This window comes from Palaemon carinicauda, chromosome 8 (assembly GCF_036898095.1).
Source record: "Palaemon carinicauda isolate YSFRI2023 chromosome 8, ASM3689809v2, whole genome shotgun sequence".
NCBI lineage: Eukaryota > Metazoa > Arthropoda > Malacostraca > Decapoda > Palaemonidae > Palaemon > Palaemon carinicauda.
In genome coordinates, this window is record NC_090732.1 from 20,675,126 (window position 1) to 20,693,008 (window position 17,883).

At 43.7% G+C, this 17,883-nt stretch overlaps 1 protein-coding gene across 1 annotated transcript in view; it reads right to left on the reverse strand.

Moving 5' to 3' along the window:
* The window catches only part of LOC137645682 (ubiquitin-protein ligase E3B), a 210,052-nt gene that overhangs the window by 13,535 nt on the left and 178,634 nt on the right, over window positions 1–17,883 (reverse strand). Inside the window, exon 19 of the mRNA XM_068378530.1 lies at window positions 9,548–9,647. Coding sequence (XP_068234631.1) covers window positions 9,548–9,647 — 100 coding nt within the window. The remainder of the gene's footprint in view (window positions 1–9,547; window positions 9,648–17,883) is intronic.

A 17,883-nucleotide genomic window follows, 5' to 3' on the forward strand; every position in this document is an offset into this window, starting at 1 on the left:
ATTATAAAGCTACAGTATAATCATAATGAAATACTGTACAGCCAAATACATTTGAACCATTCAATATACCTAAACTGAATGTTATTACCTGTAAATTAAGTAGTCATTACAACAATGTAATAATAAATGGAAAATAATACAATACATACAGTACAATACTGTACTAATATAGTTACCCCTATTATAGACTACAACTACATTTTCTGTCTGAACTCATTTTCTTCAATTCTGTGATGGGTGACTATTTTATTCTAGGCCTGGCTGGCAAATCTCTTTTCTTAAAGTGAAACATTTTTTGTAAAGTGAGTCATATAAATAATCGCATCTTGTTTCGTAGCTTGAAAATTTCGTAAGCAGTCTTCCGTGAATAGAGGTATGACTGTACTTAAAAAAGTGTTGAATGAAAAATTTATATTGTTAATAGTCAACCAGGTACAGTAATTACTTAAGAGTTTGTCATATTTATTCATCAAAGAATTTGTAAGAGTGAAGAGATTCAAACTGTAAAGGACTGCATTTTTTCTTAAGGTAAGAGTTCACAATTCATTATTATGAATATAATATTAATTACCGCATATCTTCGTGTTTGTTGATAAAATCATGAAATTATAGAGTTTTATATTACGTAAATTTTTATATAGAGCCCATGGAGTTTACTGTTACTCAACGTGGTGGAAGGAAGCTACTTCACAATGGGTATGCTTATACAGATACCTAAAGAAGGGATGACATTACACACTGGATATGAGAAGGAAGAGGAAGATGTGAAAGGCAACTCAAAACAATAAATTATATTCTGCAAGGTTAATGAAAGGTTAAAAAACTCTCTGATGACTATGAAAACTTAGATAAGACCACAGTAATGTACTTAAAATCCATTGCATATAATTTGTGAGTTTTAATGACATTCGGATGGATTTTTAAATGGCCTGTAAAAGCTAGAAATCTATTTTATTCCATTTTTTACTGAATTTTATTTTATTAATTTCTGTATTCTATTACTGTATTGTTAATCCTCAAAAATAAAAATCTTTATTAGTTTTATTTAATGCATTTTATTTTAATGGTAAACTTACTTTTTAAAAACCTGATTGATTGTTAACAATATAAATTTTTAATATGAAAATACTCTTTCAACTAAATGCCCTTTCGACAAAACGGCTGTTGGACGAAATGTCCGTTAGATGAAAAGTCAGGAAACGGTGACTCTAGTTATTCCAAGAACTCCATCTGTCAGTGCTCTGAAATCACACCTGGCAGTTGACAGTGTGTTCTCTATGATGAACCCTGTGCTGTGTGATGTGGTACCAGCGTCGGTGAGTGTTTGTTGTAATAGTATCTTCCTGTATTATAGTTCCTTCTACTGGCACACAACCTCTTTTAGTTTCCTCCTCCATATGAGCGCCATCATTGTCAGCCACTGAAACCTCTTAATACCTCTGGTGGTAGCAAAGTGGAAAAGAGTAGTGTTTCCTCACTTTTCTTCCTCTCTTACCAGCCTCTCCTTCTCTTCCTTAAAAGCTTCTTATGAAAAAGGTAAAGAACAACTCACAAGAATGTCCCATTGGATCTCCCCTCCTAGAGTGAGTAATGGAGCTCATCCATTGACTGGTAATATTGGAGTCAGTTAAGTGGAGTGCGAGCCAACCCAACTGTTGCAACAGTAGAGTAGACCAGTTAAAATTGGGCGCCACCTTCCTCCATCCCTGTCACGATGGCTGCCCATTCTCCACATTGTGGCATTTACTGGCACTGTCTAATTTCTAACCGCCCTCTGCTTGTATGGGGGGAAGGTGAAAAATTTCCAGGCCTCTGCATAACCTTTCCCCAGTCCAAGGTGTTTACAAGCATCCAGCAAGGCTGGATATGCACAACCGTTTGCCAGAAGGAAGGGTTCCTGACACCTATCCTATTTCTCTATTGGCCGGCAATGCCAAGGACTGTTTGGATATTGATTGGAAACCTTTGTGGTACCATCCAGTTTTGGCTCTCGAGAGTACAAAAAAGTTTAAGGGAGTAAGAACAATCCTACGGGCAGACTGACTAATTTTCAAGGGACGTGAGCAGGAACCTAAAGTGTTAAGAGAATCTGGAGTTGGGTTTCGCCTTGATGAAAGTCATTGAAATTATTTGCGAGTAAGATGGACTTAACCCTGGATAGGTATGCTCCTCGGACACCCCTTTAAGGGTATACTCGGTCGCGCGCGACCCCGACTCCGAAAAAAATTCAGGAAAAATTTAATTATGCATCAATCTGTATTGTTTGACTTGCTAAAAATACTTCAAAGAATGCTAAAAACTACTGAAAATATAAATGATACCCATCTACAAAATAACTATTTATTGGAAATATATTAAAAATTTAAGTATACAAAAAAAAAAAGACTTGACGTAAATATTCACAAAAAATAGAAATATACATATACACATAAATCCCTTTAGGGACACCTTCTTAGATGGCAAAGCAACAGCGTGTAATTGCTGGAAATGAGTTGGACCCATAGAAGTCAAGATCTGAAATGAGAAAAAAAGGGTAACTTTTTTTGGCCAAAAAAATTTGTCCAAATTTCATGAATTTTTTGGGGTACCCATATGTAATAGGAAGAGGCTAATTTTTTTATAGAATAAACTCATATTATCCTAGAACAGAAATACATAATAAAATGTGCACTAAGATGTAATTTACTGTTATATCAGGGGCGAAATCTAAAGGTCATTTTTTGACGGCCTAGTTTCACAATGTAAATTTCTTATGAAAATCATTGTATATCCTATAATATATGATATTTATGCATTAAAATATACCAAAATATCACGAATTCTATACAGAACAAGAATATATAGAGATATGCCAACTTACCTTTCGGGTATGTCAACAAAATGGCCGCAGACCGCAAAAACTCTTACAGCCCAATCTACCACTTGAAATGAAGAATGGGGTTGCAAACTCCATATTATCATCAACATCTCTTTTTAACTCCATTAGAAGTGTGTTGATGACATTCATGCCGAGGGAATACTGCCTGCTCGCCATTATTGAAGATAAATTCAAAATAAATAGAAAAAAATCAAAATTGCAAAAAATAAAAAAAATTCAGAAATTAGCATTTGAGGGAAAATGGACCTCATGGTAATATATGGCATCTAAGCCAAAACCAATGTCATGCAAGTGGTAGACACACCATGCATCCACACTTTCCAACTATAAAGAACCAAAAAAGTATCAACACTGTTCGACAATTTATAATTATGTAATAACTTTGCTGTTTGATCACTTACCCCTATAAAGGTATGTCAGGGTCGAGGTCGACCCCTGGGGGGGGGGTAAAAAAAACGGGGAAGGAGGGAAGTTAGATGAAAATCAGTACTAAAGCAGACAATGGCATGTAGAATAGTCACCCCTTGCAGGTCGATCACTTCCATATTCGAGACAGCTGATGATTTATAGGGAAAAAACAGGTTTTGAAAATGCTGTAGGGGTCCCATACGACCCATCATACCTTTCCAGGGTTAAGGAAGCAACCATAGAATCACAGTCGAGGTTGGCTCCACTATTGATGGGTATCACAACACACCTCATAGTACGAGGTTAGTCAAAGCCACATGTTATGTAAACTTTCCCTATTTCAAAACGCGATAGGCATGCCGACCCTCCTACCCGGGGGGGAGGGGGAGGGGGAGGAGGAGGAGGAGGAGGAGGAGATAGTTTGACTGGGTAGTCAGCCTTCTTTGTGTTTTATTCTTCCATACTTGTCTGATGTGGGCATTGGAAGAAGTATGGAGAGTTAGATAGCTCCACATATGCCATAGCCACATGTTATGTATTTTGTCCTATTTTAAGACTAGATATGAGGTCCCGCCTTCCTACAGTGAATGTTGATGTAAGGAAGTCTGACTGGGTAGTCTGCCTTTCTTTGTGCTTCTCCCTTCCACATTCATCTGATAAGGGTGTTGGAAGGAGTCTGGCGGTTTAGATAGCCTTGTATGTTATATTATTCTGCCAAAGTTAAGTCTAGACAGATTTGGTAGTATCATCATCATCTCCTCCTATGCCTATTGATGCAAAGGGCCTCAGTTAGATTTTGCCAGGTGTCTCTATCTTGACCTTTTATATCAATACTTCTGCATTCGTCATCTCCTACTTCACACTTCATAGTCCTCAGCCTTATAGGTCTGGGTCTTCCAACTCTTCTAGTGCCTTGTGGAGCCCAGTTGAAAGTCTGGTGAACTACAATAATCTCTCTTGGGGAGTGCAAAGAACATGCCCAAACCACCTCCATCTGCCCCTCATCATTATCTCATCCACATATTATTATTATTATTATTATTATTAAATGCTAAGCTACAACCCTAGTTGGAAAAGCAGGATGCTATAAGCCCAGGGGCCCCAACAGGGAAAATAGCCCAGTGAGGAAAGGAAATAAGGAGATAAGGAAAAATAGAACATTTTAGGAATAGTAACAATATTAAAATAAATATTTCCTATTTAAAATATAAAAACTTTAACAGAACAAGAGGAAGAGAAACTAGATAGAAAAGTGTGCCCAAGTGTACCCTCAAGCAAGAGAACTCTAACCCAAGGCAGTGTAAGACCATGGTACAGAGGCTATGGCACTACCCAGGAATAGAGAACAATGGTTTGATTTTGGAGTGTCCTTCTCCTGGCAATTCAGTAATCTCTCTTATTGTTTCATTTCTAATCCTGTCCTGCCATTCAACTCCAAATATTCTTCTGAGGGCTTTGTTCTCAAATCTACAAAACCTGTTGGATATTGTCTCCTTGTCATACCATGACTCATGTCCATACAGTAACACTGATATCACTAAACTGATATATAGCCTGATTTTTTTTTGTATAATTTCAGGCAATTTGTTTTCCAAGTTTTATTTAACCTAGCCATTGTCTGATTTGCTTTTTCAATCTTTCATTAAACTCTAATTCTAAAGACCCTGTATTAGAGATCATAGTTCCTAAATATTTAAATGATTCTACCTCATAAATCCTTTCTCCTTCCAATGATATTTCATCTTCCATTGCACATTACGTTCTCATCATCTCTGCCTTTCTTCTATTTATCTTGAGCCCAACCTCCTGTGATATTTCATGCATTCTGGTAAGCATGGATTGCAAATCCTGTGGTGTTCTGCTAATAAGGACAGCGTCATCAGCATACTCTAGGTAAGCTAACTTCCTATTACCAATCCAGTCCAATACTTTTCCACCATCTCCAACTGTTCTATGCATTACAAAATTCCTGAAGAGGATAAACAACATAGGTGACAACACATTCCCTTGGAGTACTCTACTGTTCACTGGAAATTAATTTGATAGGACTCCACTAACATTAACTTTGCACTTACTATGCTCAAGAACAGACTTAATCAAATTTATATATTTAAGAGGAACTTCATAATAACGCAGGACACACCAAAAAATTGGCCAGTGCACACTATCAAAGGCTTTCTCATAGACCACAAATGCCATCAACAGTGGATTCCTATACTCTACACATTTCTGTACATCATGTCTTAAAATGAAAATTTCTTCAGTACAATTTCTACCTTTTCTAAATCCTGCTTGTTCATCTCTCAGCTTTTCATAAATCTTTCTCTCTAGCCTCTTTAGAATAAGCAAACTATAAATTTTCATGACAACTGACATAAGCGTGATGCCACTGTAGTTATTGAAATCAGTCAGATCTCATTTTTTTGCCATTGGTAGTATCACAGTACATAATTTTCCGTTTTAAGCCTGATTAGGTTTACTTGTGTAGGACCTTCATCCCACAGCTTGGTGATCGTGGTTATATGAGGGGTCTACGGACTGTCACCGGTAATGCGGTATGTTGTCCTGATATAATGTACATACATACATATACCAAGGCACGTCCCCCAATTTTGGGAGGTAGCCGACATCAAACAAATGAAACAAAAAAGGGGACGTCTCCTCTCTATGTTCCTCCCAGCCTGACAAGGGACTCAACCGAGTTTTCATGTGTTTTCATTTATTTCTATTACAGATGAATGAAATTAAGCCTAACTGCATCCACGTAGGATATGATAACCCAGATAACCCTAATTGGGATCACAAGTATTGTCGGGTTCATAGTGGTTGTTCTGTTTGGGGCAGGGCTTGGAACCCTAAGAGATGTTTCATTTGTTTGGACTGGGTTAGTGCTGCTCAGAATTTGGATCCTGAGGCAAAACATAGCAAAGCCAAGACTATTTTCTTCCTTTCTAGGTGGGTGAAAGGATTTTCTAAGATTGCGGGATCTACCAAGTATTTACTCCACAAGGACCTCAGAGCTCTACTTGGTATTGATATACCAAATTCAGCAGTTAGGGGTTTTGGAAATGTGGCCCTAGTGCACTGGGCCCCTATCTAGGTTGTTGACTTTGGATCTGAGGTTAACTAAGACCCTGCAGAGGAGGAAACTTTCCTTTTGGGGTCTGCAGAGGAGCCCATAGCTTGTTCGGAGAAATATCCCTCAGGGGATAGCTCAATGACCACGCCTCTGCCTAGGTCTGATCCAGGTCAGGGTTCTACTATGCAGGGTACCGAGCCACTTGGACTAGGTATGTTCGGAGAAATATCCCTCAGGGGATAGCTCAATGACCACGCCTCTGCCTAGGTCTGATCCAGGTCAGGGTTCAACTATGCAGGGTACCGAGCCACTTGGACTAGGTATGCCTGCCCTTCTGGTGGATACCTCTTTCATAGCTAGAATAGTAGGGCCCAACCTTTAGGGAGTCTTTCCTTGCAGAAATCTTTAAGTCTATCTTTGCAATTGCACTGGCAACAAACTTAGACTGTGGTAGTTCTAAAGTTGGTCTACTGGTCTTGGGAGCATGCATATGACAGCTATAATAGCATCTTTCTTCTTAGGAGGGGAATAAAAGACTTCACCAAGACTGTTAACTCTCCTCATGCATACTAGAACTTGCAAAAATGTAGATTCTGACTCGACCTCCTGCGTGTCAGGAGCCTTTGGACTGACCGGAGTTGATAGCTCACCAACAGAATCGTCTGATTCAAAATCTTCAATCACTAGACTCGAACCCAGTTGAGACCAAGATGGGGTGTCGTCGCGTTCAGTTGTAGCTACAAGGGAATGAGGCCTGAGTGAATTGATTTTTGTCTATCGATATAAAAGAGAGGCTACTGCCTGTTGAACTCTCTTCTGAAGACTGGGGCCTTGCTCAATTCTTCGGAAGCATGTTCACGTCTTTCCTCTTGTGAGCCTTACCCATAAAGGAAGAAACAATGCTGGTATCTTCCTTCTGACCCTTAGTCTCAAAAGGCTTAGCAGGGGCTTGAACTGGACTGGGCTTCATTTGTAACACTCCTGAGGGAGGAGCCCTCTCTACAATCTCGATTGGTGTAAGCCTGTAAGAGTAGACAAAAGAGACTTCCCTTAGAGATTTCAATCCCAGTGGGTCCTGGGGTAAAAGGTGTCTCGCATAAGAGGCATGACTTGCCTCTTATTCCGATGTTTTGGGTTTAACTTAATGGGATAAACCCATAGGTTTTCCCAAAAAGGTTCAAGCTTGTGGGCTATTGTTTTGAGCCTCTGCATTTCCAGGTGATGTTGCAGCCAGAAAACGTCCTTCACAGGAGCATGTTCGTGCACTGGAACCGGAAGGACTGGCTCTTGAAGGGGAATAGACCTGGAACTGCTCACAGAAGTAACTCTGATCCCTTCGCAGTGGCGAAACCTTAGGTCAGAAGCCTCTGAGACTTGGGAGGACACTGTACCCTACCCAGGATGTGCCCATGTCTTTATCAAGTTAGAAAGGATTATAGGATCTCTTAAAGCTGGCATGCTTGCAGAAGGCACTTTAAAGATCTCCTGCATTAAGAGCTACTCTTTGGACACCCTTGTGCAGGAGCGCACGGGTGAAAATCGTGCACTGACTGAACAGGCAAAGGCTATTAAAATGTTGAGAGCAAGTGCGAGGCACAGATAGGTGTACAGTATCTGGTGCTCTAGACCCATCCAAGTGAGTGCAATGCAATGGTGAATGCACCTAGTGCTGTGTGCACTGAAGACTCGGCGAATCTTGCGAAACAGCCTAGTTGCACTGGACGAAACACCTGTTTGCTGGATGATTGCTAAAGGAATCATCAGCGAGCTCCAAATAGATTAGAGGCAAAAGGCTATAGCGCTTATGCGACAAATCGCACTGGCACTTCCGAACTACCTGGGTAGATGGACTTCCAGGTAGGGTCAATCTCTTGCACTTGCTAAGGGCACTAAGTTCCCTTAAGGGTTGGCGCGTTTGGAAAGGGGAGGATGGTCAAGCCCGTCCTCACGCTGAGGAAGCTCAGTGTGCAAATCCACCCCAAGTGGTGAGCGAGCTGTGGCAACACTTGCCTGAGCGTCACCCCTCATGCGAACTCGCCCTGAGGGGTGCGAACATTGAGGGAATGCTTGCCTGAGTGCTACCCTTGAGAGGGCAAGCAAGCTCTAACTCGCAGACCCTCTGATGGGAGAAGATATGCTACCGTCGATGAAGGTCCAGGGGGAGCAAGAGAGCGAGCAGAAGGGACTCCCTCCTGTTGGCTCTGGAGGGGGAAATGCTGAAGCCTACCCTAGTAGGAACAGATGAACTGTCCTGCTTCCCACAAACCAATCCCTGCAGAAACCTGTTCTTCAATGGGAACTTGAAAGTCCCAGTGAAGGTCAGAGCAGACGCAAGGCATCTTGCGCTGTAGACTTCCCAGGGAAGGAAACTTTCACCGTCTCACTAGGGGAAACGGGAAGAGCTCCCTGGCCCGAAAGTTAAAGGGTCACCACTCTTGTTCGATCAACCACTAGAGGAGGCCGAACAAGAAAAAGCAGAGGGGAGGGTACCATGAGTGGGAGAACTTGTCAAGATTTCTTGGACTTTAAGGAAGATCCAGAAGGTAAAGAATCCCTTGTAGACTTCTTATACCTCCTCCTGCCATACCACTCTCACTGGAAGGATGACCACTCCCGATAATCAGCACATGGAGACGCATCTGTGCAGGTGTGTCCTCTGCATGAAGGTCAAAGTCAGTGAGGATTCGCTATGCCAGAACACACCTGCATGTCAGCAGCCTCAAGGTTAACCACTTACTTCTGAAAGAGAAAAAGGAAATTGATTAAACTCATTATTAAGAAAGTCAGTTTCAGGAAAATGGAAGAGAACATCCACTCTCAACCACAGACAAAATCAAAGTGGGGTGTTTGTGAGTGAGCTGGGGGGTGCTTTCCCGCTATCTGTTGACACCTTGTTAAAGGATTTTATGGACTTGTTCCAAGCTTGCCCTATTTTCTATCACCTATGTAAATAACAAAGGTTTGTATTTGTGTCAGAACAATGAATATCAAATGGATTTTAATCCTAGATGAAATATACTCCTTTTAATAAAGTAATTGTCCTAAAGGTGCACTTCTCTCCAGAGTGGTCATTTAAACGTAAATAATGTGTTGTACAGTATTAAAATATGATGGTAAAATTTGACTTTGAGCAATTAATCCCTTCCCTTATAAGTACACCAATAATATATTTCTGTTCTTACCTGTGTCTTCATCATCACCAACTTCTACACAACGAATAGAAAAAGGTGGCTCCAAGTGTGTAAATCCCAGCAGTGGAGGTTTTGAGCAACTGGTTACAAACTGGAAAACAAGAAAGCTTTGGCTCACTGTATGATTATGCTTTGATATGATATTGATATATACAGCCAACTGCTTGGCCAGGGAGGGCTTTCAGCACCCAACACCAATTTCCACATAAGGTAAAAGTTAAAGAGCCTTGATAGCAAGATGAAGAAAAAGAGGGAGTGAAGTTAAAGTAGAAGGCTAATTATGGGTGCAGATAAGGACTGGGAAGATGCTGAAAAGAACTTGAGCAATGTCTTCAGTGCACCACAAGAGGTACACTAATGTCCTTACCACCATAAGGGGTCAATTTAGAGGGCCACTCAATTAAGAATTCACTAAAATGAAGCAAAATTGTTTTTTCCATTACAGTAATTTCAGTAAAGTTTATCTATCTGACTCTGATTTAAGGAAATTTCAATTGAGTTATCTGAATTTTGAGGTTTGACATTTTTTTGTATATCATAGAACGCTCAATCAAAATTGTGTCAAACTGAATGTGAGATGGTAACATCTTATGTATGAACTAGATCACTATACAATATACTGTATCTTAATACTTCTTATTTAAAAAAGTCAAATAATATGCAAAAAACTTGGGAAAGGGCATGGAACTCACACCTTGCTATAAATAGTTAGTATCACTTTGGAAAGGACAACATGTAACTTAGTATCACAAGCACACTAGTTGTGCAATAACTTTCCAATACCCACAAATATAATATATGTACTGTATGACATCTTTTTATTTGCATGGTACCTCTCCCACATGTGACATTTTTTAAGGTTACCATATTTCTGATTTTTCTGGCATGAAGCTAATATTCTTTTATTTCAATAATTCTTTGAAACTGTTCCTCTAATTTGTGATGCAATTATTTTAAAGCAATAATTCACTAAGTAATTGCTAAGGGAAATCCCAGCAGGTCATATAACTTCATATCACAGTATGGATCTGGCATGTAACATAAGTAAACAATCGCACAGTTCCCACTAAATGCCAACACAATTATCTCAGACTAATTTCAGTGTTGTAAGCTGTGTTGCATATAAGAGCACTGACTTTTAAGACCACCTTGTGTATTGTTATACATGGTAACATACATAACCTCCAATACCATGCAAACTTTAAAATTTTGATGCCAATCAATGATTTTATGATACATCCCATGTATTGTGCTGGTTCCATTTTTGTTTAACTGCACTGGAATAGTTTTACCAAACAAGGTAGTAACTTTCCTTTGTTACTTTATTTACACATGCTCTCACCCAACTCCTATAAAAAAACATGTGCTGTACATGTATTTTTACAAAAAAAAATCTTTAAGAAGAGTCTTACCAAAAGAAAAGTATCAATTCATAATTTGTTAAAAAGTTTTGATAAAACACCAAAAATGCAGTTAACACATTTGGTAATGTTGGGCTTTTGTTACTGCATACGGGCCAGGTTGTGAGAAAAGTGAAGAAGAGCGGAATGAGTTTTGGAATGAATTAACTAGGTGTGTAGAAGGATTGGGTAGAAGGAATTATGTAGTTGTCATGGATGACTTAAATGCTAGAGTGGGTGCTGGAGAGGTATTATTATTATTATTATTATTATTATTATTATTATTATTATTATTATTATTATTATTATTACTAGCCAAGCTACAACCCTAGTTGGAAAAGCAAGATGCTATAAGCCCAAGGGCTCCAATAGGGAAAAATAGCCCAGTGAGGAAAGGAAATAAGGAAATAAATAAATGATGAGAATAAATTAACAATAAATCATTCTAAAAACAGTAACAACATCAAAACATTTATGTCCTACATAAACTATTAACAGCGTCAAAAACAGATATGTCATATATAAAGTGCCATTGGGAAGTATGGCCTACCAGGTGAAAATGAGAGTGGTGAGAGACTAGTAGATATGTGTTGAGCAGGAGATGGTGATAAGTTCTAGCTTTTTCAAAAAGAAAGATAAAAACAAGTATACACGGGTAAGAGTGGCAAATGGAAGAGTGGTAGAAAGAGCGTTAATGGATTATGTGTTGATAACTAAAAGAATGTTTGGAAGATTGAAAGACGTGCGTGTGTTTAGGAGTATGGCTAACAGTATGTCTGATCATATTTTGGTGGAAGGGAAATTAGTTGTAGTAAAAGAGTGAAAGGATGTAAAAGGGAGCTAGTGAGGGTTGAAGAGTTAATAAAACCAGAGATAAGATATGACAATTTGTCCTAAATTGTATTTTTCCTAGCTATACAAACCCGTAATCATTTAATATAGGAATTCGCTTCAGCTCAGCTGAAACAGCCGAAGAGAAAGAAAACCAGGCAGTTGTGCTGATTGGTTGGCTGGCAGTATGGGGCGGAGCTTAGCTCCGCCACACCCCCACCGCCAGCCCGCTTTCCTCATTCAAACGCTTTAGGCTCAATGTGGAACATGAGAGGGGTGGTAGAGGCGGGCATTTATATTAAATGATTATGGGTTTGTATAGCTAGGAAAAATACAATTTAGGACAAATTGTCATTTGTTCCGATGCAATATACAAACCTCGTAATCATTTAATATAGGAAGACTCACTGGTTGGTGGGAGGTCTGCCTTTGCTGCTTGTGGACAGCTAACTGCCCAGATATAGACATGGTCTCGAATGAGAGCAGAGGACTAAATCCACCTACCCCTGTCTCTTGACCCGACATGATGATGGTGGGGTCTGAGAGACTGGGAGCCGGGTCGCGTGATGGGTAAGAGTATTGCGCGACCTGAGAGCGTGAATGTAAGAGACACTCGACCCTGGGGTCACAGTGACTGGATGAACCTCAGTGACTGGAAGAACCTCCATAACCAAAAGGCAAAGGGTTTATACATCCACCGTCTTCCCTGCCTAGCAGAAGATGGGGGGGGGGAGAATGCCTGTAAACAAACTCTATCAATCTTACCTGGGAAGATTTGTCTTGATGTATGGAACTCTAAAGGAGGAGACAGAGAGAAAGGCGGATCACATGCAGACTGCTTTCACACTGCCAAACATAACATAAAAATCAAGACAAGAGACTTCCCTGTCCAGGAGGAACTGGAGAGGTCAGACAATAGCTTGAGCCGCTACCATAGAGCCAAGAACAAAGGTGTCCAAGGACTTGTGCGTAAACTCTCTCAAGTAAAAGGCTGTAAAGGTGGTCTGGCGTTTCCAAACGCCAGCTTTCAGCACTTGGCTCACTGCAAGATTTCTCTTGAAAGAAAGTGTGGGGGCAATGCCCCTGATCTCGTGAGCTTTAAGCCTCGCTGGTGTTTGGACTCATGAGGAAGTCTCATACGCCTTACGGATGGTTTCACGGATCCAGAAGGATATCGTGTTCCTCGACACCTCCCTCTTGGCTCTGCCGGTGCTAACGAAGAGTCGTCGACATTCAGGTTTGAGATGCAGAGTTCGCTTAAGATAGCGCCGGAGACACCTGACGGGACAGAGAAGCCTCTCATCTGAACCGCCACTCGCCGCATCCGGTAAGGAAGGAATAGTGAAGGCCTCGAACCTGGGATCGTGGATCGCTGGGTTCTGAGTCTTGAACACGAACTCTGGCACAAAACTCAAGATATCCTTCCAACCCTCTGCGTGAGTGACATTATAAGAGAGGCCGTGTAACTCCCCGACTCTCTTCGCCGATGTTAAGGCTAGCAGAAAAACAGTCTTAAGAATCAAGTGTCTGTCTGAGGCACGGCTCAAGGGTTTGTACGGAGCACGAGTAAGAGACCCAAGAACTAGAGTGACATCCCTCTTGGGAACTCGAAGTTCCCTCGGGGGACACGACTGTTCAAAGCTCTTAATGAGCATAGAAATCTCCAGGGCATTGGAGATATCTATGCCCTTCAGATGGAACACCATTGCAAGGGCAGACCTGTATCCCTTAATGGCAGAAACCGAAAGGAGCTTATCTCTGCGAAGAAAGACTAGGAAGTCTGCGATCTGAGTCAGAGAGGCTCCGACCGGAGAGATACCCCTTCCACTACACCAACCAATTCCCCTGGTAGACTGAGGAGGAGGATCTTCTAAGGTACCCTGACATCTCTCTCGCACCGAGTCACGAAAAGCCTCGCGTTCTGAGGAGATGCTGGATAGTTTCCATGCGTGAAGTCTAAGCGACTGCACTGCCTGGTGATACCTGCTCGACAAGGGTTACTGAAGGAGATTGGGCCAGAGTGGTAGCTCTCTCGGTGCCTCGGCCAGGAGTGACAACAGATCGGGAAACCACTCCAAGTGTGGCCCCAGTGGAGCAATGAGAGTCATCCTGAGTCCTGGGGTTACTAGGACCCAGGACAGGACTGCGCAAGGCAAGCAAAAGGGGGGAAACGCATAGCAATCCAGTCGATCCCAAGGATGTTGCAGTGCGTCCTCGAACGCAGTCGCGGGATCTGGTACTGGAGAGCAAAACGCGGGAAGCTTGGCGTTGTGCCGTGTTGCGATTAGGTCGATGCATGATTCTCCCCAGAGGTCCAGTACTCGACTCGCTACCCAAGGGTGAAGAGACCATTCTGGCCCTATTACCTGGTTTCTGCAACTTAAGGCATCTGCCAGAATATTTCTCTTGCCTGGAATATACCTGGCTGACAAGGTTACGTGTTGACTCTCTGCCCATAGAAACACCTGCCTCATCAACTGCTGCAAGGGACGTGAGAGCGTGCCCCCTTGCTTGTTGACATACATGACCACGGAGGTGTTGTCGCTCATCAGCACTACCGAGTGCTCTCTAAAACGGGCCTGGAAATGAATGAGTGCTGTCGAGACTGCCATCATTTCCAGCACGTTGATGTGCAGGTGTTTCTCCTCTTCCGACAACACACCTGACACGACTAAGTCGTCCAGGTGTGCACCCCGACCTTCCGTGGACGCGTCTGTGAACAGACGGAACTGAGGTGGAGGAGGGTTTATGAGAAACCCTCTTTTGAGATTCTCCTCGTTTAGCCACCAAAGGAGATCCTCCCTTACCTTGTGTTTCACAAGGACCGGACGAGAGGGAGGATCGGTGGCTACCGACCACTACTCCTTCAGACACCACTGAAGGGAGCGAAGATGGCTACGCCCGAAAGGAACGAGCTTCTCCACCGAGGAGAGGTGACCTAGAAGAGCTTGCCGCTGGAGGGCTGGAGGTTGTTCCTGGGACAGGAATGGCTGCGCAACCTCTCTGAGTCTGCTGATCTGTTATTCTGAGGGAAGAATGCGAGCTGCTGCCAAGTCGATCAGCATTCCCAGATACTTCACCTTCTGCTTGGGAATGAGGTTCGACTTCTCGTAGTTCACCATGATCCCCAGATCGCGAAAAACTGCCAGAAGCAAGTCTCGGTCCTAAATCAACTGCTCCTGCGAGGGAGCGAAAATCAGCCAGTTGTCGAGGTACATCAGTAGGCGGATGTCCCTCGAGTGGGCCCAAGCTGCTATCATCATGAACACTCGGGTGAACACTTGGGGAGCTGTGCACAATCCGAAGCACAGGACTTTGAACTGGTACACCGCGCCCTGGAAGGTGAATCTGAGGTACTTTTGAGACGACAGATGAACTGGTACTTGAAAGTATGCATCCTTCAAGTCTATCGAAAGCATGAAGTCGTACTGCCTGATAGCTAACAGCACAGTGTGAACTGTCAGCATCTTGAACGCAGTTTGCTGAACAAACTTGTTCAATGGCAAAAGGTCGATGATCAGTCTCCAACCTCCTGTCGCCTTCGCGACCAGGAAAAGACGACAGTAGAACCCTGGCAACTGATCTTGTACGACTTCTAGCGCATCCTTCTCCAACATTTCCTGGACCTCCGCCTCCAAGGCCAGGCCCTTCGGAGATGTTGGAGCGTACGTGTGGAATGCTATTGGAGTGGAGGATAGGGGGGGCCGATGAAGCACGAATGGGAGCTTGTACCCTTCGCAAAGGGTCAACACAGGGCTGCCACATCGCCTAATGGCACGATAGGCATCCCCCTATCTTTGGCAGCATGGGAAGGGGAAAGCCAATTTCAGTGTTTCTCTTTCCCTCACTTGCCCCTGTTCTTTCCCAGAAGTGAAGGAGCTCCCGAGGGAGGCTGAAAGGTCTGTTTGGGGGCAGAACCCTTCTAAACAGGAGCAGGTCTCGGCCCCACAGGAGCGGCTGGAGCACGACCAGCGGTACCCTTGCTACTTCCCGTGGGCTTGGCCTGACTCGACCTGGTCCCTTGAAACTCGCAGCCTGCACCTGGTGAATAATGGAGTCCTGTGAGTCGAGGCGCCATTTATCCCGCGCGGCCCAAACTTTCTCTGGTGGAAAGAGAGAAGTTGCAGCTCTAATAGGAGCATTCTAAGTGCCAGGGCCTCTCCTGAATCAATCTGTCAAGCCCAAACGAGCGGCTACTGCTTCGCACTTTTTGAGGATCAGATTGGCTTACTGGGTAGCAGGCTGGTCCAAGAGAAAAGCAACAGCTTTTCCACAAGACAAAGCTAGATTCCTGTACTGCCCCATGTGTTCGGGGGTGGCGAGCTTGGTGTCCCACGCGAACAATGTGGCCGTACCACACCAGTGGTTGAGCCACGAAGCAGCATGGAGAGCAACTACAGAGATGGACTCCATAGTTGAAATCTCAGAGGCCGAGAAGGAGACACTCTGGGATTTCAAACTCTCGACTGAGGAACCCCCAGCAAGCGCTCTGACCACGGGGTCGAGAGGGAGAGGACAAGGCACAGAAGACTCTGTGACGTAGTACTTCTTCTGTCGCTGGAGTGGTTGAGGGAGAAGCTTGTTCGAACCTTGGCTCCTAAGCGAGTCACCAGGTCCTGCGATCTTGTCACTCACTTGGACCAATGCTCGAGCAGCCTGTCTCGACCAGGGTAGGGTGATGGGCCGTGAACTGCATTCGGGAGCTCCCCATAGGATCTCCAAGGCTGTACATTTATCCTCAGACACTACCGCAAGAGGAGCCCTGAGGACATTAATCTCACACGAGGTTAATGACCTCTAGGAACGGCGACTCCACCTCGGGGTCGAGAGGGAGAGGACAAGGCACAGAAGACTCTGTGACGTAGTACAGTACCTCCTCTGTCGCTGGAGTGGTTGAGGGAGAAGCTTGTTCGAACCTTGGCTCCTAAGCGAGTCACCAGGTCCTGCGATCTGGTCACTCACTCGGTCCAATGCTCGAGCAGCCTGTCTCGACCAGGGTAGGGTGATGGGTAGTGAACTGCATTCGGGAGCTCCCCATAGGATCTCCAAGGCTGTACACTTATCCTAAGACACTACCGCAGGAGTGGGAAGCAGTGAAGACTTCTCGAGATTTACCATGATCCCCAGATCTTGGCAAAGTCTCAGAAGTTTGTCTCGGTGTTGAAGAAGGGTTGACACCGAGTCTGCTAGGATTAACCCGTCGTCCAGATAACGGAGGAGACGGATGCCAAATTTGTGTGCCCAAGATGATACTAGGGTGAACACTCTAGTGAAGACTTGTGGTGCTGTGGAGAGACCGAAGCACAGCACCTTGAAATGGTACTTTCTGTTGTCTAGGCAGAATCTTAAGTACTTCCTTGAAGACGGATGGACTGGGATCTGGAAGTACGGGTCCTTTAGGTCCAGTGTGCAGTCTTACTGCTAGTCTGACCGTGTCCGCCGTCTCCATGCTGAACGGACTTTGTTTGACAAACTTGTTCAGAGCCGAGAGGTCGATGACTGGTCTCCAGCCTCCAGACGCCTTCTTTACAAGAAAGAGTCGACTGAAGAAGCCTGGGGATTCGTCGAGGACCTCTTGGAGAGCGCCCTTCTTCATCAGGGTCTGGACTTCTGCCCGAAGGGCTTGCCCCCTTGCCGATCCCATGGCAAGGGAGTTCAATGACACTGGATTCGTCATCAGGGGAGGTAGAGATGTTATGAACGGGACGCGATATCCCAGACTGATCACGGAGATTGTCCAGGAATCGGCCCCGAGTTGCTTCCACCTGTTTGAGCAACTTTGTAGACATTCCCCTACTGGTGGACATGCAGGGGGACTGCCTATCCTAGCATTTGCGGCCTCGGCTGCTCCCTCTAGGATTCTTGCCTCCCCAGGAGGACTTTTTGCCTTTCCTTTCTTTGACAGGAAAGGGCTTAGACACCAAGGTCTTCGCTGCTGTTGTCGTCGTAGTGGTCTTGACTGGACGGGACTGCTGTGGTGCTGGAGGCTTATAGGGCTTGGATGTTAAAGCCCTATGAAGGAGGGAGTCTTGATGAGACTTCCTCCACCTCTCAGCGGCATGTTCCACATCCTTAGGCTTGAACAAGACTGATCCC